Source organism: Ochotona princeps, chromosome 15 (assembly GCF_030435755.1).
Source record: "Ochotona princeps isolate mOchPri1 chromosome 15, mOchPri1.hap1, whole genome shotgun sequence".
NCBI lineage: Eukaryota > Metazoa > Chordata > Mammalia > Lagomorpha > Ochotonidae > Ochotona > Ochotona princeps.
In genome coordinates this window covers 24,875,180-24,902,657 of record NC_080846.1, presented here as the reverse complement: position 1 = coordinate 24,902,657, position 27,478 = coordinate 24,875,180, and the positions used below count along the sequence as shown (strand labels likewise).

The 27,478-nt window shown below is 42.7% G+C and overlaps 1 protein-coding gene across 8 annotated transcripts; it reads right to left on the bottom strand.

Moving 5' to 3' along the window:
• Window positions 1–1,743: 1,743 nt before the first annotated feature.
• On the bottom strand, window positions 1,744–27,478 carry MDM2 (MDM2 proto-oncogene). Of its 8 annotated transcripts, none has more exons than XM_058673361.1 (11): window positions 27,157–27,478; window positions 26,429–26,513; window positions 23,470–23,544; window positions 20,596–20,729; window positions 17,247–17,296; window positions 13,331–13,398; window positions 13,111–13,207; window positions 9,748–9,911; window positions 5,559–5,714; window positions 4,923–5,000; window positions 1,744–2,388 (listed from the first exon to the last, which is right to left on the bottom strand). In XM_058673361.1, the coding sequence occupies exons 2-11, from the start codon at window positions 26,507–26,509 to the stop codon at window positions 1,813–1,815; spliced, it is 1,479 nt and encodes a 492-aa protein (XP_058529344.1). In that variant the 5' UTR covers window positions 26,510–26,513; window positions 27,157–27,478; the 3' UTR covers window positions 1,744–1,812. The 8 variants fall into 8 exon arrangements, with proteins under 8 accessions (XP_058529344.1, XP_058529342.1, XP_058529343.1 ...); XM_058673359.1 differs by lacking the exon at window positions 27,157–27,478 and adding an exon at window positions 26,652–26,886; XM_058673360.1 differs by lacking the exon at window positions 27,157–27,478 and adding an exon at window positions 26,652–26,886 and having other exon boundaries at window positions 9,748–9,908.

Below are 27,478 nucleotides of genomic sequence, written 5' to 3'. Positions count from 1 at the left end.
CATCCACTCCCTCCCAAGGTGGCATTAGGAGGAAGCTGAATCAGATGCTGATGAAGACTCAAACCTCACCACTTTGATATGCCCACCCTGCCATGCTGTAACCCAAGAAAAACAGCAGTTCTGTCCCATGAGCCTGCATTTCCATTCTCTAGTTGTTCTTACTCAATGTCTTCAAGGGTACCAACCACATCAAGCTGCCCAGTGATACGCATCCTTTCAAAGCAAGCCAACACCACCATTCCCAAACAGGAAACACTCAGATCTGTGCCTGTTTACCCAAACAGATATTAAACATTATTTCCCTTTAACAAAACCAATTATGAGAAAATTAAATGTACAAGATCCAATAATCACATTCTTGAAACAGTTAATATTTAATAAGTTTATTTATAAATCAATAAATAATACATATTAAACCTAAAAATTTAGACAATCAGGACTACACTGTCAATCAGAAGCACGCAGAGTGGGTCATGTGTGAACTCTTGTGTGAACAGCAACTGCTGCATATCCTAACATACACCATCCATCGCCTCATTTGCACCACCAATTCTCAGAGTGACTGTAGAGAGCTCTAACTGAATTACAAATCACAAATTAACAAATCTTTGCTGTATTTCAAGACCAAAGTACTCCAGTCATTTGCTTCCTAATTTAGATACACACATGTAAGACCTGTGTTCATAAAGCTTATTCCAACAATGTTCTATTAGTAACTGGTGGAACAAATTATCCCTCATCTGAATCTGTACAACTGCTACATACATGGGAGAAAAGCAGCGTAATCTGTATTTGGCACACTACAGTTAATGACAGAGAACTTAATCCACACAGCTTGACAGAGATTTTAGAATCCCATATTCTGACACTGTCATTTTTAAAAGGAAAGTAACAAATAATATCTGCATTAAAGATATAGCTTTTCTGGTTACTTTAAAAATGAACAGTTCTATTAACCAAATTTCTGAATTCACTCATTTCTAAAACTGGTGTTAAGCAAAGGTCTGAAACTCAGGCAACTACCAGAAACCATGTAACTGAGCCCAAGATGATCAAACTATCTCAGAATTCTTTCCAACTTACAGGAAATGTAAGATTCAATTAAGTTCTCGAAATTAGTGTGAAAAATGCGTAGTGTACCTATTCACCCACAACAGCCCCTCCCCCCAGTTTACCAAAGAGGGTTAGAAAGGTTTCGTCTGTGCTAACTGATGGCCATCTTCTCACCTGACATCCTTAGCACCTATCCTTTATCACAGAGTAACATCAAAAACACTATCAACATTTTTCTCACACTGCACCCAATACAGCTAACAACTTAGTTATCTAGAAAAGGTATTTTAAGCTCTGAAACCAGAAAAACTAAGGCTCAGATTTAAGGGTACCCAAAATTAAAATATTAAATCTTTCACAAACATCTTCCCTTACATAAGAGACACTAACTTCACATTTCAATGTCCTACTTATTTTTGTGCTTTTAAATCAGGTACTTTTCATGTTTATCTATTAGGAGAAAGTGGAAATTCTTTGAAGCCAAAGGGGATGATTAAAAATGAACTAGTTATGAATCCAATTCAAATCACATTAAAGCCCAAATAAAAAATAGAACAAAGTGAAATTTTCATTTGAAAAAGTAAATATTCACTTTTCTCTCTCCCAAAGGTAAATTATACCAAAAAGGGGAAATCCACATTAACTGAGACAATGCCTTACTTTGACATATGTAAATAAAAATAGATCCCATGTTGTCTAAATTTTTAAGGCTATATTTACAGTTAGAAATATATAATTCCACTCTCATGGACAGGTCAATTAGTTGAAATAAGTTAGCACAATCATCTGAATAGGCTGTCTACATACTGGGCAGGGCTTGTTCCTTTTCTTCAGCTTCTTGGCACAAGTGAAGCAGGACATCAGGTGTCCGGTTTTGCCATGAACTATGCAACCATTTTTAGGTCGGCCCTGGCAAATCACACACGGTTCAATGGCATTCAGGGGGAAACTGGGTTCCGTACTCTCTTCTTTTTCCTGCGTTTCTTCCCTTTCAAACTCCTTCACGTCCTCTTGGCTGCCATAAATAACGCTGTTAGAAGTCGAGGGCTGAGAAAAGTCCTCACTCTCTTGTGACTGAGAAGCTTGTGTGCTTTTATCGTCATTTTCCTCAACGCCTGCCTCTTTAGAATCATCTGCTGTGGACTTTTTACAATCAGGAACATCAAAGCCTTGTTCCGAGTGGGTTGGGTTTTCCAGTGGGGCTTTCTTGGAGATTCCCTCTTTATCCTTCCCCTTATCTTCAGGAAGCCAGTTCTCACGAAGAGCCCAACATCTGTTGCAATGCGATGGGAGCGGAGGATTCATCTCATGGCAAGAAGTACACTTCCAGTAGTCCTTCAACAAAAGGCGGCGGAGTTAGTTTCTGTAACACTGCTTAGCAGTGACAGCACCACAGCAACACCGTAAGTCCAACACGCTAAAATGTACCACACAGCTCAATTTCTAGCATTTCATGTTTTACAAACAATAATAAATCAACATGTACAGCCTGACAACTATAATCATAGCCTATTTCATACTGGAATTAACAGAGATGGTACAGCACACACCCATGCGAGACAACCAATACATTAATTTGCGTGATTAGTCATCAGTGTGCATATACATACCTAAACACGCTGTATATACCTCAAATGCATACAACTAAAATTTTAAAATATCTTATATGTAAGTACGAGATTTTCATATACATTTTTTTCCCAGTTGTATCATGCTGAAAAATCCTGAACCTGCAAATGTGTACACTGGCTCATCATCATGCATCTACGAAAGCATCTGTCCAATGCTCAGTGTAGTTAAGGAAGCACTGCGGGTTTACGTAGTTAAGGAAGCACTATGGGTTTTTTTTACTCTGCAAAGAGATCTGTACCTACGACTCCCTGAGGGCCCAACATCAAACACTGCTTGGCGTCCACCCAATCAAGATGAAACCTGCTTTCCAAAAAATTAGCTCTCAATGAAACAGTCAACTGGACTCCCTTAAAACTGCTCTGCCGGGCCCAGTGCGATGGCTCTCTTGGCTAATCCTTCCCCTGCTAGCACTTGGATCCCATACGGTCACCAGTACATGTCCCAGCTGCTCCATTTCCCATCCAGCTCCTTTTGTGGCCTGGGAAAGCCTTGGGACCCTGCACCCACACGGGAGACCTGAAGGAAGCTCCTGGATTTGGGTCAGCTGAGCTCTGGCCACTGTGGCCACCTGGGGGGGTGAATTGGCCGACGCAAGATCTTTCTTTCTGAAAGTCTGCCTTGTCAATAAAATCAAGCTTCAAAAACAGGTGCTCTGCAACCAGGGCTCAGCTGCCTGTTCCCACACCACCCACTAGGGAAGTGCTGAAACACTCCTCAGCAACCCTAGCGCAACGTTGCCCTTGACTACCACCCAGACACAGGCCCTCCCTTCCTGTGCTCTCTGCACTAACCAGGGAGTGCTCTTCTCTCTCTACGTCCCTCCCAAACCTTTCTGCCACGTTGACTTAGGGGACGTAACTCCCTTCCAGTCCCAGCCTCCTCACTGCAGGTATCATATCCCTGCCTTAAAGGAAGCAAGATCCATGCCTGAGAATACCACACCATGAAAAACTTGCCGTGAAGGACTCCTTCCTATTGTGCTACAAATGATTTTTATCATTTGGCATTGCTTGGAAATGAAACAATTACGATAATAAGGGTACACTGTTTATTCCCAATGATTTTCTTTTTTCCCAAGATTTACTTGTGGGCCCAGCACAATAGCGTAGCAGCTAAAGTCCTCGCCTTGAACACGCCAGGATCCCATACGGGCGCTGGTTCTAATTCTAGCTGCCCCACTTCCCATCGGACTTTGGATTGGCTCAGCTCCAGCCGTTGTGGCCACTTGGGGAGTGAACCACTGGACGGAAGATCTTCCTCTCGTCTCTCCTCTCTATACATCCGCCTTTCCAATAAAAATAATCTTTTTTAAAAAAGATTTATTTACTTGTATTGCGATGGCAGATGTACAGAGAGAAGATCTTCCATCCAATGATTCACCCAAGTGATCTCAATGGCCGGTGCTGCACTGATCCGAAGCCAGGAACCAGGAACTTCTTCCAGGTCTTCCACGCAGGTGCTGGATCCCAAGGCTTTGGGCCGTCCTCGACTGCTTTCCCAGGCCACAGGCAAGGAGCTGGATGGGAAGTGGGGCTGTCCATATGGGATCCTGGCACATGCAAGGTGAGGACTTTAGCCACTAGTCTACTGCGCCAGGCCTCAACAATGATTCTTCGAAGTTCTCAGTGATTCCTCAGCTCAAAAAGCCAGACAAAGGCCTTGCGTTATAGATGCTTAAAGGAAATACTTCTAGTTTTTTGGGGGTAAAACTGGCAAAACACAGGAATTGTTAAAGCCAGATGATACCTTCTGGAGATACCTTCTACTGTTCTTTGTGCTGCACATTTCTGAAATTTCCCATAATCAAGGTTTAAAAAGTCAAACACCAATACATAAAACTAAAAAAATACAAAAGATCCCACAAGAACACATTAAATCATTCCGACTTTTATGCAATAATTTTACTTGAGAAAGGCCAAGACAGAGCTCCCATGTGATGGTTCATTCCTGAAATACCAGAAACAGCAAAAGCAAGGCTGGACTGGGCTGAGGCTGGGAACTCAGTCCCGGGCTCTTCAGAGAACCCCAACTACCCGAGTTCCCACGTGATGCTGCCTCCCAGGCTGAGCCAAGGCTCAACTCCAGTCCCTCTGACAGACCACTCAATCACACCCACTCAGACTTCTAAGAGTTCGAACTTTATAAAAATGACTTCATTCCAGAAAGTAGAGCAGAAACATTTTTCTAATATTGATGTGTTCCTTTTTGATGTCTTACACAAGCAGACATATACTTACAGCTAGGGAGATTTCAGGATCTTCTTCAAATGAATCTGTATCACTCTCCCCTGCTTGGTACACAGTAACTCGATAAACCTAGTAAGACACACTCATCAGCACCACTTCACTTCTGTTCAACCAACAAAGCTGCTTAGTGCTACATCCTAAACAAAGAGCATGTACTACTACGCATAAAAATTTTAAGACCAAGATTAAATGCAGCAAGAGGCAGAAAACATGAGACAAAAATGCTGTAGTGAAAGCCAACAAACAGGATGTTTAAAAACACAAACATTTCTAGTTTCTAAACATGAAGCTATCGCGTAACAAGCAAGCAGCTACACTAGTCAGAGCTGTCACTTGCAGAGAATAAGCCCAGGGTTACTATCAGACCATGTGCATATTTTGCATTTATGAAAATGCAAATTAATGTTTAGAAAATAAGAATGCTCATTACAGATTGAGTTCTGACAATAGCAGTTTCAGAATATAAACCAGACAAGAAACTGAAAAGTCTTGATTGTAAATCTGAACAACCCAAAAGAAATGATTTCAAGTGAAATTTGAATATATGATCTTTGCAATCCCACCTGAATCAATGAACACAGCAAATATCTAACAATTTCCAGACACAATCAAACGGTAAGAAATTACCTCATCATCTTCATCTGACAGGTCCTGCCCTTCTTCACTAAGGCTATAATCTTCTGAATCGAGAGATTCAACTTCAAATTCCACACTAAACTGATCTGAATCTGAGTCCTGATCCAGCCAATCACCTGAGTGTTCACTTACACGGTCATCAAGATCCTAAAATAAGAAAAAAATAAACCAACTCAACAATCATGTGAGTCTCTAACAGCTCCCACATTCACCTATATGTCCTGATCTCCCCAGATCCACGCTGCACACTGCTACTATAGGTAAACTTACCTCGACATCAGTTTCATCCTCCATATTCAAAACCCCATTACATACAACACCAAAGCCCTTTTGCCCCCGTAAACACAATGACTACAGCAACATCCCCGCCCAACTCCAATGCACTCCCTTCACCTTGAACCAACACAGACTATGCTGCCAAACCTGCTTCCTGAACCAATATGCATCTCAGTAGCCACACTTCTCCTGCCAACAGTGAAACTAGAGTAGTTTATTTTTTTTAAAGATTTATTTATTTTTATTGGAAAGTCAGATACACAGAGAGGAGAAGAGAATGAGAGGAAGATCTTCCATCTGATGATTCACTCCTCAAGCAGCCACAACAGCCGGAGCTGAGCTGATCTGAAGCCAGGAACCAGGAGCCTTGGGTCCCAAGGCTTTGGGCCGTCCTCGACTGCCTTCCCAGGCCACAAACAGGGAGCTGGATGGGAAGTGGAGCTGCCGGGACTAGAAAGAGCACCCATATGGGATCCTGGCGCATGCAAGGCAAGGACGTTAGCCGTTGGACCACCGCTCCGGGCCCATCTGGGAGTTTCTAAATTCCACTCATTTTATATTAAATGACCTCTAATATATCCATCAAAAGAGCAGATTACTTCACAATTTCTGAAGTGAAAAGATTTTTCAAAAGTGATGTTAGGAAAATAATAAAAGTAACATTCACCAAGTTGCAAATTTAATTACTAACAAGGGATCTATTTATGATCTGTTTAGAACCATACGCTGAAATATGTAACATCTCCAACAAAGCAACATTTCAACGGAAAAATTATGTCTCAGACATCGCCTTTTTTAAGGCAGGGTCTGCAAACTAGTCCATCACCCGCCTATGCTTCACATTCAAGTTTCACTAACTATAGCCACAGCCAACATTACCTACTGCCCATGGCTGTTTCTGCAGGACAATGGCACAGCCAAGCTGGGATGCAGAAACCCGACCTAGCCCATCAAGTTTGAGTTTCCCAACTAGTAATGAGGTTTGAGCCGCTCAGATGACAAAACGTGATCAACTGCTGACTACCAACCTGAGAACACAGACTTAGCTCACTGTTCCCTTAAAACCAAAATAAAGAAAATATGAGGAATCTTAACTTCCTTCTCAAACTGAAGGATGAAGATGCCAAACGCTAATTAACATTATGTGTGAAGTAAAAAGCAAAGCAGGGCTCAAGTTTCACAACTAAGGACCTATGCTGAAAAGCAACAAATTTTCTTTTTTTTTTTTTTTTTTGTTTTTTACCATTTTCACTTTGGCTGGCATTTTTTATTTAATTATTTCTTTTTAAGCAACAAATTTTCAATATACAAGATATTCAGATGTGCAGCACAGAATTAGAGAAAAAAGAGGGGCCTGACATTGTAGCCTAGTGATTACAGTCCTAGCCTTGCAAGCGCCAAAATCCCATACGGACACCCAGTTTATATCCTGGCTGCTCAATTCTCTTCCAGCTCCCTGCTTGTGGCCTGAGAAAGCAGTACAAGATGGCCTTGGGACCCTGCACCTGTATGGGAGACTGGAAAAAGCTCCTAGCTCCTGGCTTTGGATGAGCTCAGCTCTGGCTGTTGTGGCCACTTGGAGAATACTCAGCAGATGTAAGATCTTTCTGTTTCTCCCTCTCTCTGTAAATGACTTTCCAATAAGAATAAGTAAAATCTTACAAAAACAAACACCCAGGCCTGGCAGAATAGCCTACTGGTCTAAATCCTCGCTTTGCATATGCCAGGATCCATATGGGTGCCAGTTAGTGTTCTTGCTGTTTCACTTCCCTTCCAGCTCCCTGCTTGTGACCTGGGAAAGCAGTAGAGGACGGCCCAAAGCCTTGGGACCCTGCACCCACGTGGGAGACCCAGAAGCTGCTCCTGGCTCCTGGCTGTGGATCAGCTCAGCTCCGGCTGCTGTGGCCACTTGGGGAGTGGAGCAGAAGATGAAAGATCTTTCTCTCTTTCTCTTCTCCTCTCTGTAAATCTGCCTTTTTAATAAAATAAAAAAGAATTTTAAAAAGAAATGCCTTCCTACCTTGCTTTATAACAAAGCAATGTCTTAGATACAGAGCAAGAACAGGACTCTGAAGTGTCTAAAGCGTCAAGGCAGCCAGAATTCTGACACAGCCAGAACAGACTAGGTCAGATGGAGCATATTTCCATTTTCCACAGCCATTTATAAGGAATAAAATTAATGAAACATGAAGCTTGTCACTCACACATATTCACTAAAGAACCTGTATTTTTCCTACACAGGATTTATAGGATTGTCTGTCATACAAATGCTGACAGTCTGCCTCTGCATTGGGGACAACGGGGCAGAACTTAAGAGTTACTAAACAGGGCCAGGCATGATGGCCTGGTGGCTAAAGTCCTTGCCTTGAACACGCCAGGATCCCACGTGGGATCCCATATGGACAGCCCCGCTTCCCATCCTGCTCCCCGCTTGTGGCCTGGAAAAGCAGTCGAGGACAGCCCAAGGCCTTGGGACCCTGTGCCCATGTCCATGTGGGAGGCCTGGAGGAGCTCCTGGCTCCTGGCTTTGGATAAGTGCAGTACCGGCCACTGCAGTCACTTGCGGAGTGAATCATTGGACAGAGGAGCTGTCTCTCCATCTCTCTGTATATCTGAATTTGCAATAAAAATAAATCTTTAAAAAAAAAAGTTACAGGCCCAGAGGCGTGGCCTAGTGGCTAAAGTCCTCGCCTTGAAAGCCCCGGGATCCCATATGGGTGCCGGTTCTAATCCCAGCAGCTCCACTTCCCATCCAGCTCCCTGCTTGTGGCCTGGGAAAGCAGTCGAGGACGGCCCAATGCATTGGGACCCTGCACCCGCGTGGGAGACCCAGAAGAGGTTCCAGGTTCCCGGCTTCGGATCGGCGCGCATCGGCCCGTTGCGGCTCACTTGGGGAGTGAATCATCAGATGGAAGATCTTCCTCTGTCTCTCCTCCTCTGTGTATATCTGGCTGTAATAAAATGAATAAATCTTTAAAAAAAAATGTTACTAAACAGAATTGAGCAGGAGCTCTCTGCACCATCTAGTTGCCCCCATGAGTATCACTTCTGTCAAATACAGAATAGTTCTGTATTCCTATAATCACTACTCTGGGACAGCAAAATGTGCAAATACAGGAAGTAACAAGCATAGAGCAAAGGTAAGAATAGGGTTATTATAATTGGTTAAGTCTCCTACCTCTTCTAGGACTATAAAACGGTCATTAACATTCAGATTAATGGCCATGAGAAACCCACATTATAAGGATCCCAATTTTAAAAACACTTTAAAAGACAAACATCAACTGCTTTCTTGGTAGCCAGAAAACCTTCAACTTCTTCCAGTGGCATCTGTTATGAATTCTATTCCTTATACACTAGAACTCTATTAATAACAGCAGGCACCAGGCACCGGTGACATCCTCTCCTTATCTATGCCACACACACCCGTATTTCACAGTGCTGCCCTGAGGTCAAGACTTGGGCATCAATTGCTAAGCACAGACAATGCTGATGACTGTAAATAAACCTCCATTTTAAATACACAAATTTGATTTAAAATTATGACTTGTAGTTGCACCAAATTTTCAATTTTGCTTCCTTATTTCTTAAAAAAGGTAACTGCCACATTCTCAGACTAGTGAAACACCCCAGTCTAGCTGAAGAGACTAAAGGTGCTGTGGACCACAGAATTCTCACATACAGGGTGACAGGAGCAACTACTATGGTGCCCATTTTACCTGCTTTGCTACTACCACCATCCTTCAACCTTTCTCAAATCCGGCAAAGGGATCAGATCTACAAAGCACTTCTATGTAAAAGTAACAGACTGCATTGGAGGCCATTTCACAATGTGCATGCAATCCATTTATATGCTTACAGGACTATATTTCATTTAAAAGTTTTACTTAAAACAAGAACTTACCAAATTTGATGGTGTCTCTGTTGACTCACTGCTACTGCTTCTTTCACAACATAGCTCCCGTATTACACACAGAGCCAGGCTTTCGTCAAAGGAGAGGGAAATGTTATCAGATTTGTGGCGTTTTCTTTGTCGTTCACCAGGTAATTCATCCAAATTTTCTTCTGCTTGTATTAAAAAAAAAAAAGCTTCATTAAATTGCTGTGCCATGATTAACAAGCTGGTCTGTTTGAGTACTTGTTTGTGCTGAAATTGAGGCCAAAAAGTTAAACAGAAAAACACTGAATTACTATTACTGGTTAAAAGACAAATTTAGCCAAAGCCTATTTTTTTTAAAGCTTTCTAACCTTTCAGAACCTTGTAAGCACAATTACATTAATTTATCGAAACCCACTGCTTACTAACCAATCAGTCCAATTTTTCTGTTGAAAATCAAGCTTCATCTTTTATGAAAGCAATTATTTTTAGTACAAATTATCTTGTATGTTCTACAGAAAAAAAAAATCTAACTATCTGACTTAAAATCTGGCAGGACTCGGGTCACCTGGCCCAGGTCTTGGGGCCCGCCTGCTCAGTGGGTGCTGGGTTCATGAGCGCCAGGGATGGGGTATCCGTTGGGGCTCGGGTCACCTGGTCCAGGTCCTGGGGCTAACCTGTTACGTGGGTGCTGGGTTTGTGAGCCCCGCAGTTGGGAGATCTGGTGGGACTTGGGTTACCTGGCCTAGGTCCTATGCCTGCCTTGAGGTGCATGCCAGGGGTTCATGAGCCCCAGGGGTGGGGGATCTGGTGGGACTCACATGCCCTGGCCGTGGTCCTTTGGCCCGCCTGAGCAGCAGGTGCCAGGTTTGTGAGCCCCAGGGATGGGGGATCTGGTGGGGCCCACGTCGCCTCATTTGGCACCACAACAAAGAACTGAGCAAACTGGTCAACTACCCCAGCAAACAAGGACAGCAAAAATCTGGATGAATGGAGACTTGAGTTCCACTACGTCAGTCAATGAACATTGGGAGGGTTGCCTCACCCCTAGATTGGTGAAACTGACAGCATCTCAGAATCATGCAAACCACTTGGTCAAATCCCTCAGAACATGCACTACATCAGGACCCTGGGTTGGTGCCTAGTGACGGTTCCCCATTCCTGGGTACTGGGACATTTAGGAAGCGGGTGTGACTTCCCCTTCTTATTCTCCCCAACCCCCAGAGACAATGATTTCACTTACTTTTCCCTAACCATCAGTCTTTCCCACACTGGTCAACCATGTGATCATCATCAAAAATAAAAATTAAAAAAAAATTTCAATAACAAAAAGCAAGAACAGCAAATGAGAATTCTGACATTAAATTTTAAGTAGGCCACACAGCCACCCACACAGGACAAGCCACTCAAGTCCTTCCAATCCTTTCCTGGGAAGTATAATGTAACACTGTGGAAATGCTCCAATGGGGCAGGCATCTGGTCTAGTAGTTAAGCCATCACTCAGGAGGCCAACACTGGAATCTCAAATTCACTCCTGACACAAGCTCCCTGCCAACACACACCCTCCTGGGAAGTAGCACATGATGGCTCAAGTGAACAGGTCCTGCCCTCCATGAAGCACCTGGAAGGGGTTGCTGGCTCCTGGATTTGACCCAGATAAGATGCTTCAGAGCACTGCATCTAGCAGGTCAGAGGTACACAAGATACCCACTAGAGACTGTGCAAGCTCTTGCTTTAGGTCAGCGGCCATCCCTCAAGAAACATCTGATTATTGGTTTCTTTTCTTGCTCTTTTAGCCTAGTACTGAGTATAAGGGACATAAATCAAGGCCCAAGTCAGACGCTAAAGGCACTACTAGACTAGTGTCCAGAACCAAGTCATAAGCTTACAATAAATAAAGCTTATCTTTAGGGACCTAAAGGAAGTTTTCAGTCATTCTGTCAGTCATAAAGAAAATCATTCTAAATTCTTGTTCAAAAAATATACCAACAAACTCCCCTCCCTCCCAAAACGAAAACAGTCACATGGAAATTGTCCGTTTAACTGAGCAGCTACAAAATTATTTAAGTTATCAAAACATGGAATATAAAAATCTTCACATTGGAAGATATGCAATGTACAAAATGTAAATCTCCCAAGTAATGAATTAAAAAAAAAAAAAGAAAAGGGAGCCCTGGGCCCAGCGAGGTGGACTAGCAGCCCAAAGTCCTCACCTTGCACGCACCAGGATCCCATACAGGCGCCGGTTCTAGTCCCAGAAGCCCCACTTCCCATCCAGCTCCCTGCTTGTGGCCTGGGAAGGCAGTAAATGGCCCTAAGCCTTAGGATCCTGCACCCGCTCAGAAACCCCGAAGTTGTTCCTGGCTCCTGGTTTCAGCTTGGCTCCAACTGCAGCCAGTTGGGGAGTGAATCAGCAGAAAGAAGATCCTTCTGTCTCTCCTTCTCTGTAAATCTGACTATCCAATAAAAATAAATCTTTAAAAAAAAGTTAGAGAAGACATTTATCTTTACTAATTGATACCAAAGACATCCTTTGTATTATCTTAAAACCTGTCAAAATCCACCCTTCCCTCATGTATTTACTGTGAGAAATTTCCCCTAATATAATTGTCGTTTGAATTTTTAGTTTCTTATTTTAAGAACCGTTTTTATATGGTACCAACTTTGTCAAATTGAAGGTGACTACATTTCAAATGCCTGATTCAAATACATTATAATCTTTTTCGTTCATCTTTTAAAGTCATTTGAAATTTATTTTGACTTGACTTTTTCACAAGTAACCATTTATTCTCATTCATGCTCTGTAGGACATGTTCCGCCTTTATTGTTCCCAACCCTACGCACAAGACTGTAACCTGGGCTTACTAACTAATTCTTGTTTCCACTTGGGGGGGGCGCATTTTATTTATTTCAAAGTCAGTTACACAGAGAAACAGAGACATCTTCCATTTGCTTGTTCACTCCCCAAAGAGCCACAACAGCCAGAGCTATAGCTGAGAGCCAGGAGCTTCCTCCAAATCCGCCTACACGGGTACAGGGGCCCAAGGCCTTGGGCCATCACCACTACGTGCCCAGGCTCTAAGCATGAAGTTGGATGGGAAGTGAATCAGCCAGGATGAGACTAGCGCTCACGTGGGATACTGGCACTCCAGGCAGAGGATTAGTCTGCACTATGAGGCACACAGAGCAGTTTAGTGCAGCCCATCTGAAAAATGTTATGCATGCAACTTATAAACCAAATACAATCATAAAAACAAAAAAGCAGCTCAGAAATTCATTCATGTAACCCAAAGAAGCAGAACAATTTACTTGAGCTGCAAAGCCTTAATTCCACTAAGGAAAGTTAAGTGGTAAGCTGCCTGAATACGCTACGCACACACTCATTCATACCTGTCTCACTAATTGCTCTCCTTCTAGATGAGGTAGATGGTCTCGAAACCAAACTTGAAGATGAAGGCTTCTCTTCCTGCAGCTCTTGACCAGGCTCCTTAGCATTCAAGGAAAAGAAAAAACACTAAATTCTTAACCCAGGAAAAATAAAGATTCCTTGTCTTACATGTTTCCCATTTTCAATGAACACTACTAGAATAAGAACGGCTTTGAAGATTACCTTTTCATCATTCCCACCTTCAGGGTGATATCTGTCCTCACTTATAGACATGCCTGAATCGGAAGGTTCTGAGAAAATAAAAACAAAAAGAAATCACCAACCAGGAAAGAAAGGGTTACTTAACGCATGTGAGTCTAAATATCTTACAAAAAGTTAACATTTGAGCAAACATTAACACTTCCCAGGTGCCATCCCCGTAACTAAATAGAGATATAAGTAAGGCAATTATATTGTGACACAGAAGCCACCTGAAAGAATGATAAGGAAGCTTAAAACATACAGGGTATCGCCCTGGTATAACAGGCTAAGCATGTCTGTGGTGCTGGCATCTCACATGGGCACCTGCTCAAGTCCCAGCTGCTCTACTTCCCATCCTTTCCCTACTAAGTCTGGGAAAGCAGCAAAAGATGGCCCAACCACTTGAGCCCCTAATCCCACACAGGGGGCCCGAGAAAAGCTCCTGGCTCCCAGCCGCAGACCAGCCAGCTGGCCATTGTGGCTATCTGGGGAGTGAACCAGCAGATGCAACTCTGTGTAATGCAACATTTCAAATTTAAAAATATATAAAATTTTTAAAAAGATTTATTGATTTTTATTGGAAAGTCAGATACACAGAGAGGAGGAAAGACAGAAAGATCTTCCACCTGCTGATTCACTCCCCAAGTGATCGCAACAGCCAGAACTGTGCCAATCCGAAGCCAGGAGCTTCTTTCAGGTCTCCCACGCAGGTGCAGGGTCCCAAGGTGTCAGGCCGTCCCCAACTGCTTTCCCAGGCCACAAGCAGGCAGCTGGACGGGAAGCTGGGCTGCCGGGAATAGAACTGGTGCCAATATGGGATCCCGGTGCATGCAAAGCAAGGACTTTAGCTGCTAGGCCACGCCGCTGGGCCCAATACATAAATCTTTTAAAAAGAAATTATTTAAAGCTAAGTCAGTAGAGAAGAGGAACAATCAATCATCAGGGAGTGAAAAACCAGGAAAGCCTTCATAGTACACAGAATATACGCTTTTAAGAGAACAGCAAAACCACAGGACTAAACTTGCAGACACAAACCCCGCATCGCTATTGTAGGGAAGCACAGGCAGCTCACTCTTCCTCTAATGGCACAGGGAGAGACTGCAAAGTGCCCCGAGTGCCCAGCCCACAGCACAAGCACTCAACAGGCACACTCGTGACATCAGCCCCAGCACCGCATTCCTCCTAGGGAGTATTTCACAATCTTCCACTACAGCAGCCCATTCACCGTAAAATAAATTCAGTCCGAAAAGATTAAATGAGTCCAGAGGACAGCAATAAACTCCTACATGGTAACCTTAAGCAGAAGAATGATAAACAGCTCCGGCAAAGTCAAAGGGGGAAGCAAGGAAATTCATACTGCACAAGCCTGCAGTAACGCACGTGAAAAATATTAAAGCCATAATTGCAGCACAGAAAAAATACCAAATTCAGAGCAATTACAAAAGTACAAACCAGCAAGACAGTGTCTGATACGCAAGGTAAGGGAAAAAGTTGTTAGGTTAAGACAATTCCAAGTTTCTATTGTGGTTTCAACTTTCAAAATGGTTCCATTTACAAGAATCTTCAGAAAAGTGAACAGATTTGGACAATAGTGACCTCAAGTAAAAGCAGTCTGGACTGTAGGCTCGGCTGCCCCAGCTCTCCCTCTCCTCTGCCTGAGTACGGGGGAGTCGAGGGTGTGGGCAAGAGTCTGTTGTTTGTTTACACAAAGTAAGACCAATCAAGTTAAAAAAAAATAAAAGTAATCTGGGCAAACAGGTTTAGTATACTATAGTCAATACCTCATCCCCGGAAACATTCCCATTTTAATAATGAAATCATGACTGAGAATTAACACTGAAATTATACATTACCATATCACTTTTTTCCTCTTAGAAATAAAGCAGTATGCCAATTCTAAATTGTACATACAGATGAATTAAATTATCCAGAAATTTTAATATATAGAATAGGTTACAAAATTGATGCAATAAAAAGGAAACATTAAGAACAAGACGGAAAGCTGATGAACTGTAAAATTAATCTTATAGCTAAGACAAGAACAATAGCAAAAGTAATCTATAGGTTACTACCTCCTCATTTTCCCATCTATCAAGGATTATTTGAATGAATGAGTAAACAGTCAAGAGACATACATTTCAGGAAACTGAAAGCAGTATTTACAGATATTATGACTGTATATTTTCCCATTTGATTCCATAAAGGGCTTTAACACAAAACAAAGTTACAAGCTTCATAACTGTGTTTCATTGTGGGATGATGTCTTTTTAATTTCTAACCTTAATAGGTAGTCTGCACCTATACTAAACACCGCTATTAATGAAATACTGTACTGTGGGACACAGATTAAGTCCAAACAGGACAGAGGAAACAAAAGTAAAAAAGCAATATAATCCTAAAGTTGAATATGGAACAGTGTAGCACAACGGACAGGTCAAATCATACCCGGAACTGTTAGTAGATGAAGCCAGCACCTGCCAGCACCAAAAGCAAACTGTATCTCTTCCCACTGCAGGCTTCAAACCCAAATGGCAACATTTATAGGCAGACACCACAGACAGCCGAAGGCAGTGCTAAACACTTATTAGCACACCCCTGTACACAAGCAATCTTTCTGATTCTAACCTTGATATACCCCTGATGCAAATATACACACAATCTTTCGGGTATACCCTGATACAAATATACATCTTTCTACTTCAACAAGTTACTGTTTTCACAATAAAAAATGTGATACAAATCAACAAGTTAATAAACTCAAGTCTAAAGTGACCTGTAAAGGGCACATACATTTACCTACAAACACTGGAAAATATCTTTCCTGGCACCAAAATGGAAGGAAAAGTACCCTTTCAAAAGTCCTACCTCTGGGTAGTAACAGTACTCCTCAAAACCTTTCAATGTATTTCCCAAGGTCTGGTTTACACCTCTCAGCAGCTTTTGAAATTACCTACTTTCGCTTTTTTTTTTTAACATACTGGTTACTCAAAACCATGTCAATTCCATAATATTGTAAATTGCTGTTGATGTTATATTGGGACTCTTAATTGACTGGGATGATATTCTACCAGCTCTAACTTCAGACCAGAAATGGTCTCCCCAAGAAACTGTTCAACCCATCTGGATAATAAGTAGCTGGACTCTATGCTTGGTATATGTTTGCAAGGAAAGAATCTTGATTGAATTTGAACTGTAATACTGCATCAAGGTGGAGGAATCCAGCAGGGGGGAGGGGAGGGAGAGGGGTGTGGGGATTACCAGAACCTATGAAACTGTCACATAATGCAAAATACTTAAAAAAAAAAAAATTACCTACTTTCAAAACAAACCCTGAATGATACCCCAAAGCTTAAAAAAACTGATGAAACAAGCTATTTAATTTCATGTCAGAATCTTCGCATTGTGTTGTAGTTCATACGCATTTTTTTCCTATTTTATTTAATCATGCTTTTATCATGACAGGCTGAACACTCATAATATGAAAATCTGAAACCCAACATGCTCCATAATCAAACTTTTAGAGCACCAACAAAGTCACAAGTAGAAAATTCCAGTTCCCATATCACACAATGTATCAGTCAAAATGCTGTAGACACACTTGAAAACAACAAAACCATAACATTACCTTTCAGCTGCATGTATAAGGAGTATGTGAAACATGAATGAATTATAATTTGGACTTTGAGGTCCATTCCAAGATACCTCACTATGTGTATGCAAATACTCCAAGATTCCAAAAACTAAGACACTTCCAGCTCCCAAGCATATGATATAACAAACCTAACACGTAACACATCACTACTGTAACTTTTAAAGAGAAACATAATTATAAGCATACACATATAAAAATGTCTTTGCAATCTATGGTACATGTTTATGGTGTTCAAAATTAACTTACCCTGCTGATTGACTACTACCAAGTTTCTGTAGATCATTGTATATATTTTCCTTGTAGGGAAAAAAGAAAGAGATGTTCATCTCAAAATTTAAACAAATTTAACCAGACTTAGGTTAAATGAGTATTCAGTGAGAACTACTGGATGTACTCAAGCTTACATTTTAAACCACTGCATACAAATTATACAACTAGCAAGTTCCTAGGCTCAAAAAGCAACGTCAGCACAATGATCATTTCCAAGAGCTTTTATTAATCAGTAAGTTCTCCTTAGTTGAAAAATTTCACTTCTCAATTTCCAGAAATGTGCATGGTGCATAAGTGCAAGCAAGAGCAAAGTTAGCATACTCACTTGCACAAAGAAATCTTCTAGCTCTGTGATTACAGCAATTACACAAAGACCTTCCCCCAAAAGTCTGAATCAGGCAGGACTGAGCCAAACTGGAGCCAGGAGCCTGGAACTCCATCTGGATCTCCCACAGACACAGCAGGGACATCACTATCTGAGCCATGAAACACCGCCACCAGGATGCCGATAGGAAGGACGCCGAGTCAGAAACAAGGTGGGCTCAAGCCCGCTCACTCCAATCCTGGACTGGGAGTCCCCAGCCTTTGCCCCAAGAATAGATTTTTCTTTAAAGATTTTATTTATGTTTACTGGAAAGTCAAATAAACAGAGGAAAGAGAGAGGAAGATCTTCCACCTGTTGATTCACTCCCCAAGTGACCACAACAGCCGGTGCTGCGCCGATCCAAAGCTGGGAACCTGGAACCTCTTCCAGGTCTCCCATGTGGGTGCAGGGTCCCAAAGTTTTTGACCGTCCTCAACTGCTTTCCCAGGCCACAAGCAGGGAGCTGGATGGGAAATGGAGCTGCCAGTATTAGAACTGGTGCCCGGGCCCGGCAGCATGGCCTAGCGGCTAAAGTCCCCGCCTTGAAAGCCCTGGGATCCCATATGGGCGCTGGTTCTAATCCCGGCAGCCCAATGCATTAGGACCCTGCACCCGCGTGGGAGGCCCGGAGGAAGTTCCAGGTTCCCGGCTTTGGATCGGCGCGCATCGGCCCGTTGCGGCTCACTTGGGGAGTGAATCATCAGATGGAAGATCTTCCTCTCTGTCTCTCCTCCTCTCTGTATATCTGGCTGTAATAAAATGAATAAATCTTAAAAAAAAAAAAAAAAACAAACTGGTGCCCATTTGGGATCCCTGTGCGTGAAAGGTGAGGACTTTAGCCACTAGGCTACTGCCCTGGGTCCTGGATTTTTTTTCTTAATCTTAACATTTACTAAAAGATAAAGCAATGCTCAACAAAGCAGATTCACTCACTAGGCAGTCACAACCACAGATACAGAGAAATCAGAATAAAACAGAAAAAAACCTCTGCCTTTACAGAACTTACTGCCTACCAGAGGACAATTTATTCCAGTGTTCACTGATGTCATGGGACATTTTCCCTTTCATTTACTCTTAAAACATGATTTTGGAGAAGAGTAATTTATCACAAGTTATTGTTCCCAATTCCCAAGGTTCAGGAGAAAGTATTAACCCTGTCTATTTTCACTCCCCATATCAATACTTAAATTCAAATCCTGTCTCAAGGCAGTAACTCCCATTTCCAATCTATTAATGATCAGAACTTAAGCTAAAGACAATCTCAGGATTAGGACTGCTGTCTGGGTGCAGCATGCTAAGCCAACACCCAAGACACTGGCATGCTCTAGGAGAGGGCCAATTCAAGTGCTGGCCGTCCTGCTTCTGATGCGGCTACCTGGTAATGCACCAGGAAAGGCAGTGGCAGATGGCCCAATACTTGGGTCTGATACCCACTTGGGAGAAATGTCCCAGGTCCTTGAGACCCTGCAACCAAGGGGAAGATGAGCAGCTCCTGGCTCCCAACTTTGGATCAGCTGAATTCTAGCCACAGAAGTCATTTGGGGAGTGAACCACCAGATGGAAGATCTCTCCCTCACTCACTCACTCTCTCTCCTCTCTGAAATTGTCTTTCAAGTAAAAATAAATAAATCTTCAAAATAAATTACACAAATGGATATTAAACACAAGTGCTTCTCCAAGGCAAAGATGCTTACGTAATGTTATATCAGAAGATGAAATTAAAGCCAGTATGATGTTTAAGGACAAGTATTTTGCTTTAATTTTTAAAAAGATTTTTTTTATTTTTATTGGAAAGGCAGATTTAGAGAAGGAGACAGAGACAGGATCTTCAGTCCGCTGGTTCACTCCCCAAGTGGCTGCAACAGCCAAAGATGAGCTGATCAATCCAGGAGCCAAGAGCATCTGTGTCTCCCACGCGGGTGCAGGTCCCACAGCTCTGGGCCGTCCTCGACTACTTTCCCAGGCCACAAGCAGGGAGCTGGATGGGAAGCGGAGCAACTAAGACATGAACCAGCATCCGTATGGGATCCCAGCACATGCCAGGCAAGGATTGAGCCACCTGGTCATCATGGCTGACCCACTCCAATTTCTGACTCCAGCTTCTTGCCAATGCAAACCCTGGCAGATGGTAGTTACGACTATCTGGTTTTCTGCCACTGAGGTAGGAAACAAGGACTGAATTTTTGTCTCCGGTTTTGACCTCCACCAAGCCCCAGTCACTGAAGCAGTAGTGAGAGCAAATGAATGTTCTCTCAAATTAAAATACATACGTGTATTTTAAAAAATTATAAGGAGGGGGCCCAGCACGGTAGCCTAAAGCCAAAATTCTTCTTACACACACCAGGATCCCATAAGGGCACCGGTTCTAACCCCAGCTGTTCCACTTCCCTTCCAGCTCCCTGCTTGTGGCCTGGGAAAGCAGTTGAAGACGGCCCAAAGCCTTGGGACCCTGCACCCACGTGGGAGACCTGGAAGAAGCTCCTGGTTTCGGACCGGCTCAACTCTGGCCATTGCAGTCACTGGGGGAGTGAGTCAGCAGATGAGAAGATCTTTCTGTATATCTGACTTTCCAATAAAAATAATCTTTTTTTAACAAAAACACTGTCTTTGGAAGTGGCTAATGTTTTAACACTTTCTACACACCAAACAGCCTTCTTAAGACAGTGTCTCTTCATGAGCTATTTATAACCTTCACATAAGACGTCAATAATACACCTACTTTACAATTAGGGAAAGTAAGGTTTACCAACCCATGTGTCTAATAAGCAACTCACAAGTTTTCAAGATTCCATGATTTAGGCACTCAATGTGCTAGAGAGCTGAGAAATGAAATTTCAGCACCAATTATATACAACACATAAAGCAACAACTTTTCTCTGACAAAAGAGGATAAGGATCACAGAGGCAACTGGAATGTTTGGCCCAGCTGGCATTTTTACAAGCATATAAATTAAAATTTACCTGTGTTCTTTCACAGAGAAGCTTGGAACTCCAAACAAATCGCCAAGAAGATCATTTGAACAATATACAATGTGTTGTTGCTTCTCATCATATAATCGTTTAGTCATAATGTACTGGCCAAGATAAAATATAACCTGAAATAGAAGTTCAGAGCATTAAAGACAATGAAATGCTAGTTTTGAATACATTAATGAATATCCATTTATTCAAAGAGGGTTAACTACCAGCAACCACATCGACAACCATGCAGAACCACCACCACCTTGTGCTCAAATAACTGCTTCTCTGATTAAATAAACAGTGAAATCTGTCCGTTTTTTCCTTCCTTTCACCCTGCCCAGGTATGTAGAAATAATATATTTAGGAAGGGGGAATGCAGCAAACATAAAACCACCTACAGCAGCAGCAAGCTACAGAATCAAAAATATCAATGGCAGTGATTGGCAGCCATTTAGTAAATAGTTACAAATGTCACACACTTCAACAGCTTCTGAATTCATCACAAAACAGGGAAGACAAAAAATTGCTTAAAAGTATCTATGTAAGTTTCAGAGAATTCAGAAAATGAAATAAACCATTCAGATATCATAGTCTTTATTATAGTAATCAAAATGACTTGTACCATTAATACTATATTCTATGTATTCCATTAAGATAGTGTATACATTTTAAGTTATGTAACTGCAAATATATTATCACTTAAGTACATATGGATTTTACAGCTTATAATGGACTTTTACAAACATACCCTCACACTTCTGTTATTTCACACATTACTGACACTTGAGAAATGAGGAAATGGATTCCAGGTCTTCCTGTCCCCCAGTCCAGTGCTTTTTCTACAAACCTACCCTAGCCTTTATAACTGCTCCACAGGCCACAGGACAAAGATCCTGAAACCTACATCAGAGAATATCCATCAACCACAAATCAAAAATGGCTTTAAAAAAAACTACTGCACACACAGACTTCTTGCCAATTCCAAATAACACAGTAAATAACTATTTACAATGCGTTATCACAAGTAATCTAGAGATGATTTACAATATACAAGAGGATGGGCAGAGGCTGTATGCGAATATGCTTGAGCATCACGGCCTTAGGGGTTTTCTAAGTCCCTTGTGGATGCTGAGGAAGACTGGCCATGCCATGCCACTGTTACACAGTTTAACATAAGTAAAGTCCTTATGATGGCCTTGATGGATTTTTCTCATTTCTGGCCATTATATCTTTGTTTCCTTAACTGATTGTCATAGTAAAGCCCATCCCAAGTTGGCAATTTTTTTTTAAAGATTTATTTATTTTATTACAAGGTCAGATATACAGAGAGGAGGAGAGACAGAGAGGACAAGTTGGCAATTCTAAAACACCATTTAACCTGGCACTTCCCTGAAAGCACTGTCTGCAGACTTAACCAGCTAGCAAGGACTGAAGGAAACAATCTGCCATGGCTTTACTGAAAAGGCGGCTTATAAGCAGTAGGACAGAGGAAAACCTAGATCCCTTCCATCAAACACCCATTAACTCTGCTCTATAAATCAGTCTTTTCAAACAAAACAAATAATTTTTAGTAAGAAAAAAGTAAAACAAAAAATCCCTTAAACGAGTAAAAGTATAGTTGAAAAGGAAAAGGGTATGGAATCTCTTCCTTTCACACTATACTGATCCAAGGGATTACCATTAGCATTACAAGTCATCTGAACCCCATAAACCAAGAGGGAGAGATGGAACAGGCATTTCACTCAAGGAAATTTATGCCTAAGGTGGCCCAATCTCTCACTGGAAACCACATTTCAGTGCACACTTTAAAACTAGAACAATACATCAAAATGTTGTATCCATTAAATGGAACAAATGTTCGTGAATCAGCTCACCTCTATCCCAGAAACATCAGTACAGTATATTGTACTCGTATCTCTAGTGCAGAAGTTCTTAACCTGGGGATCCATGGATGCCCAAGGAGTCCTTGGATAGACAGGGGGGCCATTAATTTGGATGGGGAAAAAATATGTATTTCTGTCTTTATCATTACCTTCTGAAATTCAGCTTTTCTTTCAATCATTAATGCAGGCAATAAATCATAACAGCATTAAACAGTACCTATGATTTTATGACAAATAAATACTATGCTTATGCCCAACATCTCAAACTATTGCTTATTATTGCTTATCACATTGAAACTGTGCTCATCAGGTAAGCTGCTAAGCTTGAGTATCTCATGTGTTCATTTTAAAAGCACATATGCGGCAGGTGCTAAAGCCACAAGTTATCAGGCCTGCACCCATCCCATCCATGCATGCCCTGCATCTGCCTGTCTGGGCACCACCCTCCCCCAGTCAAGAGCCATGGACAGGATCCAGAAACTGGGCCCTGCCATCACGTGGGACATCTTGGCTCTCCCTGCTTCTTGCAGGTATCTGGGGAATGACCAGTAGATGGCAGCTCCCTCCCTCTCAGAATCCTTTTTTTGGAAGAAAAGCACATACATTACAACTCTTGCTTACTGTTTTGATAACTATATTTTAGCCTAGCGTCTGACTGCCAAATGTCGGTTTTTACTTCATGAATCCTGAGAAGAAACTATTAGGCTGAGGCAACTTTGGCCAGTCAGCCAAACTGGTTTACAGCACAAAAATGGCCAAAGTCTTCTCAGGGTTCCCCATGTCTGCGTTCCCAGCCGAGAAATGAAACATGTATAATTAGAACTTTCAGTTTCAAAACACAGCCGAAATAACTGCAAAACTTGATATTTTGCCATGTATATAAAAAAAATCTATTTCAGATAAATTTCCCTCATAGTCTCAAAAACTTTAAGTATGGCTACATACCTAACTAATAAGACATCAATTATCTCCATCTCTCAATTCGGCTTACCTCTTTCATGGTATAAGTGTCTTTTTGTGCACCAACAGACTTTAACAATTTCAAAAGCAATGGCTTTGGTCTAACCTATGAAGAAAAAAAAAGGGCTATTACATTTCAGAAACTTGTTCATAAAGTTCAGTAAAGAAAAGTAGCAGACATCACACTGAACAATTCCACAAGATTAGAACTCAAGTAAGAAGAAGTTCTAGTGTTTTTATTAAATTTAACACACCAGGAGAACCAAATGCCACAGATGTTCAAGAGGGGTTGGAAAAACCTGCTGGCAGCATCTAATTATTTGGTTGCTAATAAAATAGCACCCATCCCAACAATGAAAACAGTTTTTTCCCTCCAGCTGGTTCTAGCACAGGCTTACTGTCTCACAACCATAAATGGTTAAGCACAGAGAACTTACTGAACTACACAAGACCAATTAGCTTCATGTAAACTACGGAGCAGAGAGCCCAAGAGAATTACAATAAATCCTAGTATGGCTCTTTTACACATTAGGCCTTGAAGTCTAATCCAGGGTGACAAGGATAGATAAGAGCAAATGAGACAACTCAGCGTTTTTTTCTAGGCGACTAACTTTGATACCCACTTGGCAAACATTCCTGAGTTCTACTATGCACTGGAAAGTGCTATGGTTGAGACAGGGACAGGACATGACCCGCATTCAAGCAGCCTGCCAACTAGAACCAGACAGTAACTATTTTAAGCTTTCCATGCCAAATGGCCTGTTCAATTCAAAAGCATACACTTCATAAACCAATGGGCATGGCTGCATTACAGCAAAATTTTATTTGCAAAACCTGTCAGCAAGTCAAACCTGACCCAGATGTACTAGTTTAGCAGTGGTTTGGGAGCTGGGTAGGTCTCCCTTCCTGCGGATGGACCACATCTGCAAACCTCACGGCCCTCGGAGCCCACCAACAGGCCACAGCCTGGTGCCTCCACACTTCTCCCAAGGACTCCATTCTAGGTCTACCTCTAAGGTCTGACAGCATCACTTTGAGGGATCTCTCTCTCTCAAAATCAGACTTAAGAAAACTGCCTGTTTCCTGTTTAATTAGTGAGAAAAATTACTCAGTAATCAAAGACAAAATACACCACAAATACAGAATCTAATCATTACCTTCTGGTCACTTTTTAAAATGCGCTTATTTACACCCTAGCATTCAGGCTACAGGATAAAATCTCAGGAGATTAAAGAAATGACTTTGTCATTTTTTTTTCTTCAAAGATTTGTGTGTCTTCTTTGATCAGGGACCATGTTAATATTCTCTATCATACCAACCGCGGGATTTGTGCCGCCAAATTCAAGTACCCCTTGAATTTGTATTACATATAAACTTCATACATATTAATTTCAAATTACATAAAGTCTAAAGTAAAACTAATGGAAAGGCATTCATTGGCATGGGACTTAAAAGATATTCAGTAATATTAAAACTATTATAAAAGAATACCATTCATCTTTTATTCAAGAAAAAGTAAAACCATGATGAAAAATCTAAATATTAAAAATTGTTAATACAAAAAATACAGCAACACAGGTGCATAATCTTAGAAATTGCAGAGTTCTTCCAAAGTATAGGAAATTCAAAATTTAAAAATCTGAGTAAGAGAAAACACAGCATCATGTAAACACAGCATTTACAAACAAGATTTGAAACAGAAAACATCTTTAAAAAATACAAAAAGCAAACAATAGACAAAACCAGGCAAACATCAGGGATTAACATTAAATAAATGATTAGTATCACCAGACACTCACAAAACAAACTTAAGTAACAGCTCAATATCTTATGATGACAGCATACAGAGAATTTAGATTGCTAACATTCAATTTGCCTGAGCAACTTACCAGTAGCAACCAGGTGTGTAAAGTTTAGGACTTTTTAGTGCTTTGAAGTATTCAACAAGACTCAAGTTCTAACATTTTTTTGGAAAAAGGTTGCAAACTATATAACATCAGTTTAATCCAGTTTTAGAAAAGTGTGCGGAGGGATTTGAACATTCCATCTTGGAACCAGCGACACTCACTGTTTCCCCTTTCCCACAGCTCCTGTTATCCATCAAGGAGATGTAACCTGAGAATCCCACCCCCTAATCCCTCGCGGGCCCCTAACCATAGTCCCCCAACCACCTACCAGCTGCTCAGCTTATCTGTCACCTGTCCCAGGGGCCACCACACAGCCCCTCCTCCCAACCAACCCCCCCCCACGCACACTTTGCAGCCTTACCTGTTTTGTATCAGTGAGCCTCCACGTGTACCCCCTCTCTCTTCCCTTCTTAACTGGCTCTCCCCCGTCCTCCACCTTGAGCCCTTCCCCTGCCCTGGCAGTCCCCCATCCTGCCCCATGGCAGGAGATGCGTCTCTTCCAGTTTTCTCCTCCACCCCCACTCCCGTTCCTACCATGTGGGAATAAAGGACCTGAATGGTGAAAAGAGGACTGGCCACGAGGGAATCAGCTGTCCATAAGAACGGAAGACTGTTAAGAACTTTAAGTGCGTTTAAAACCCGAACAGATTTAAGTTCACAGGTTAATGCAGGCAAGTAAACAAAAAAATTTAATAAGATACACATAAGATAGAGGAGAGTGGAACTTTTACTTTTTCCTTTATACATTTCTGCCTAATACCCTTTATAGCAAACTAGAATTATTTCTGCGAGTTTTAGGAACCACTTTAAAAAAAAAAAAACTGACGGGTCAAAATGGGAAGAAACCTACCACACACACAACATAACCAGCGTGCACGCTCAAACACACCGAAAGGACTGTCAAAACCCTTGGAAAGTCGAAGGGCTTACAGCGAACTCCTGCTCAGTTATGCCTGGGATCGCAGAAACGAAGCTCCCGACACACAACTGCACTTAGAGGGATCCAAGCAATAAGGCCAGTCCACCAACTGGTCACCTCCTAACATATCTTCCAGAAGTTACACTTGCGATAAGAATACCAACCAGGGTCTCCTGCTCCGAAGCTGGGATCTGTGAGGTGCTTACAGCACCGTCAGTGGACACAGACATGTTGGTATTGCACATTTGCCTACAAGCAGGAAGAAAACACACACGATAAAAACTTGGAACAAGGAAATATCTGCGAAAAAAAACAAACCACGGCAAGTCAAGGAGAGAAATAATGCCTCCAACCTACGCTCGCCCTGGTAGCCAGCTGACTGCTCACCTGGATGGGTACAGAACACAGGTGTTTCTCCCCATGGCCGACGAAAGCGGTTGGGGGGAAAAAGTGCCGGTTTAAATAGCCCCAGCTGGAGGCAAGTCAGGGCTTAGCTCCTGCGAATGCAGGAGCGGAACGTGTCCGAACTTGACCAGCCCATCGGGAAAAGCTGAGTCAACCCGCCGGCGGAGCCAGCCCCATCCCGCCCGATGGACGCGGCGCTCAGACACCTGTTCCTTCTCCTCCTCCTCCTCCTCCTGCGGAGCCCCCGGCCCTCGTGGCCGGCAGCCCGGGGTCCAGGGCAGACCCCCGCCCCACGCCGGGGCCCAGGCTCCGCCCCTGCTCCTCCAGGGCGGCCACCCGCGGGCCTCCCGCCAGCACAGCCGTCCACCGGGTCACGTGCTCCCCGCCCAAACCGCCACGAGGCTGCGCGCACACCCCGGAGATGGAGGCGAGCTTGGGGCGGCCCCGCCACGAGCCCCCCTCCTCCCGGCCGGAACCAGCTCCTTACCGTGCGGGGGCTCCGGCGCCTAGAGGTGTGAGGGAAGTGGGGAAGCCGGCGTCCCTCGAGTCTTTCTCCCTAGTCCTTCACGGGGCGCGAGGACGCCCGGCGCCCCGGCCCTCAGCCACCATTACACTGGCGGGGCCAAGCCCCGGGGTCGCCCCGACGCGTCGAGTCCGAGCGGCGAAAGCGGCAGGACCCCGACCTGGAGGCGGGCAGGGGGAGTCCAGGCCGTCCCTCAGCCTCGGCGTCTTACTTCATTTTCCTGGCAATCACGTTGAGCCTCCCGGACTCGCAGTCGGCGTCCTAGCAGGCCTCGCAGGCCTCGCGC

Coding starts and splice junctions, on each gene's coding strand:
- MDM2 (XM_058673359.1), bottom strand. CDS start 26,686: ATGGGGAGAAACACCTGTGTTCTGTACCCATCCAG. Junction 13,399..17,246: donor GGTAGTAGTCAATCAGCAGG/GTAAGTTAATTT, acceptor TTATTTTCTCAG/AACCTTCCGATTCAGGCATG. Junction 13,208..13,330: donor AAGGTGGGAATGATGAAAAG/GTAATCTTCAAA, acceptor TTGAATGCTAAG/GAGCCTGGTCAAGAGCTGCA.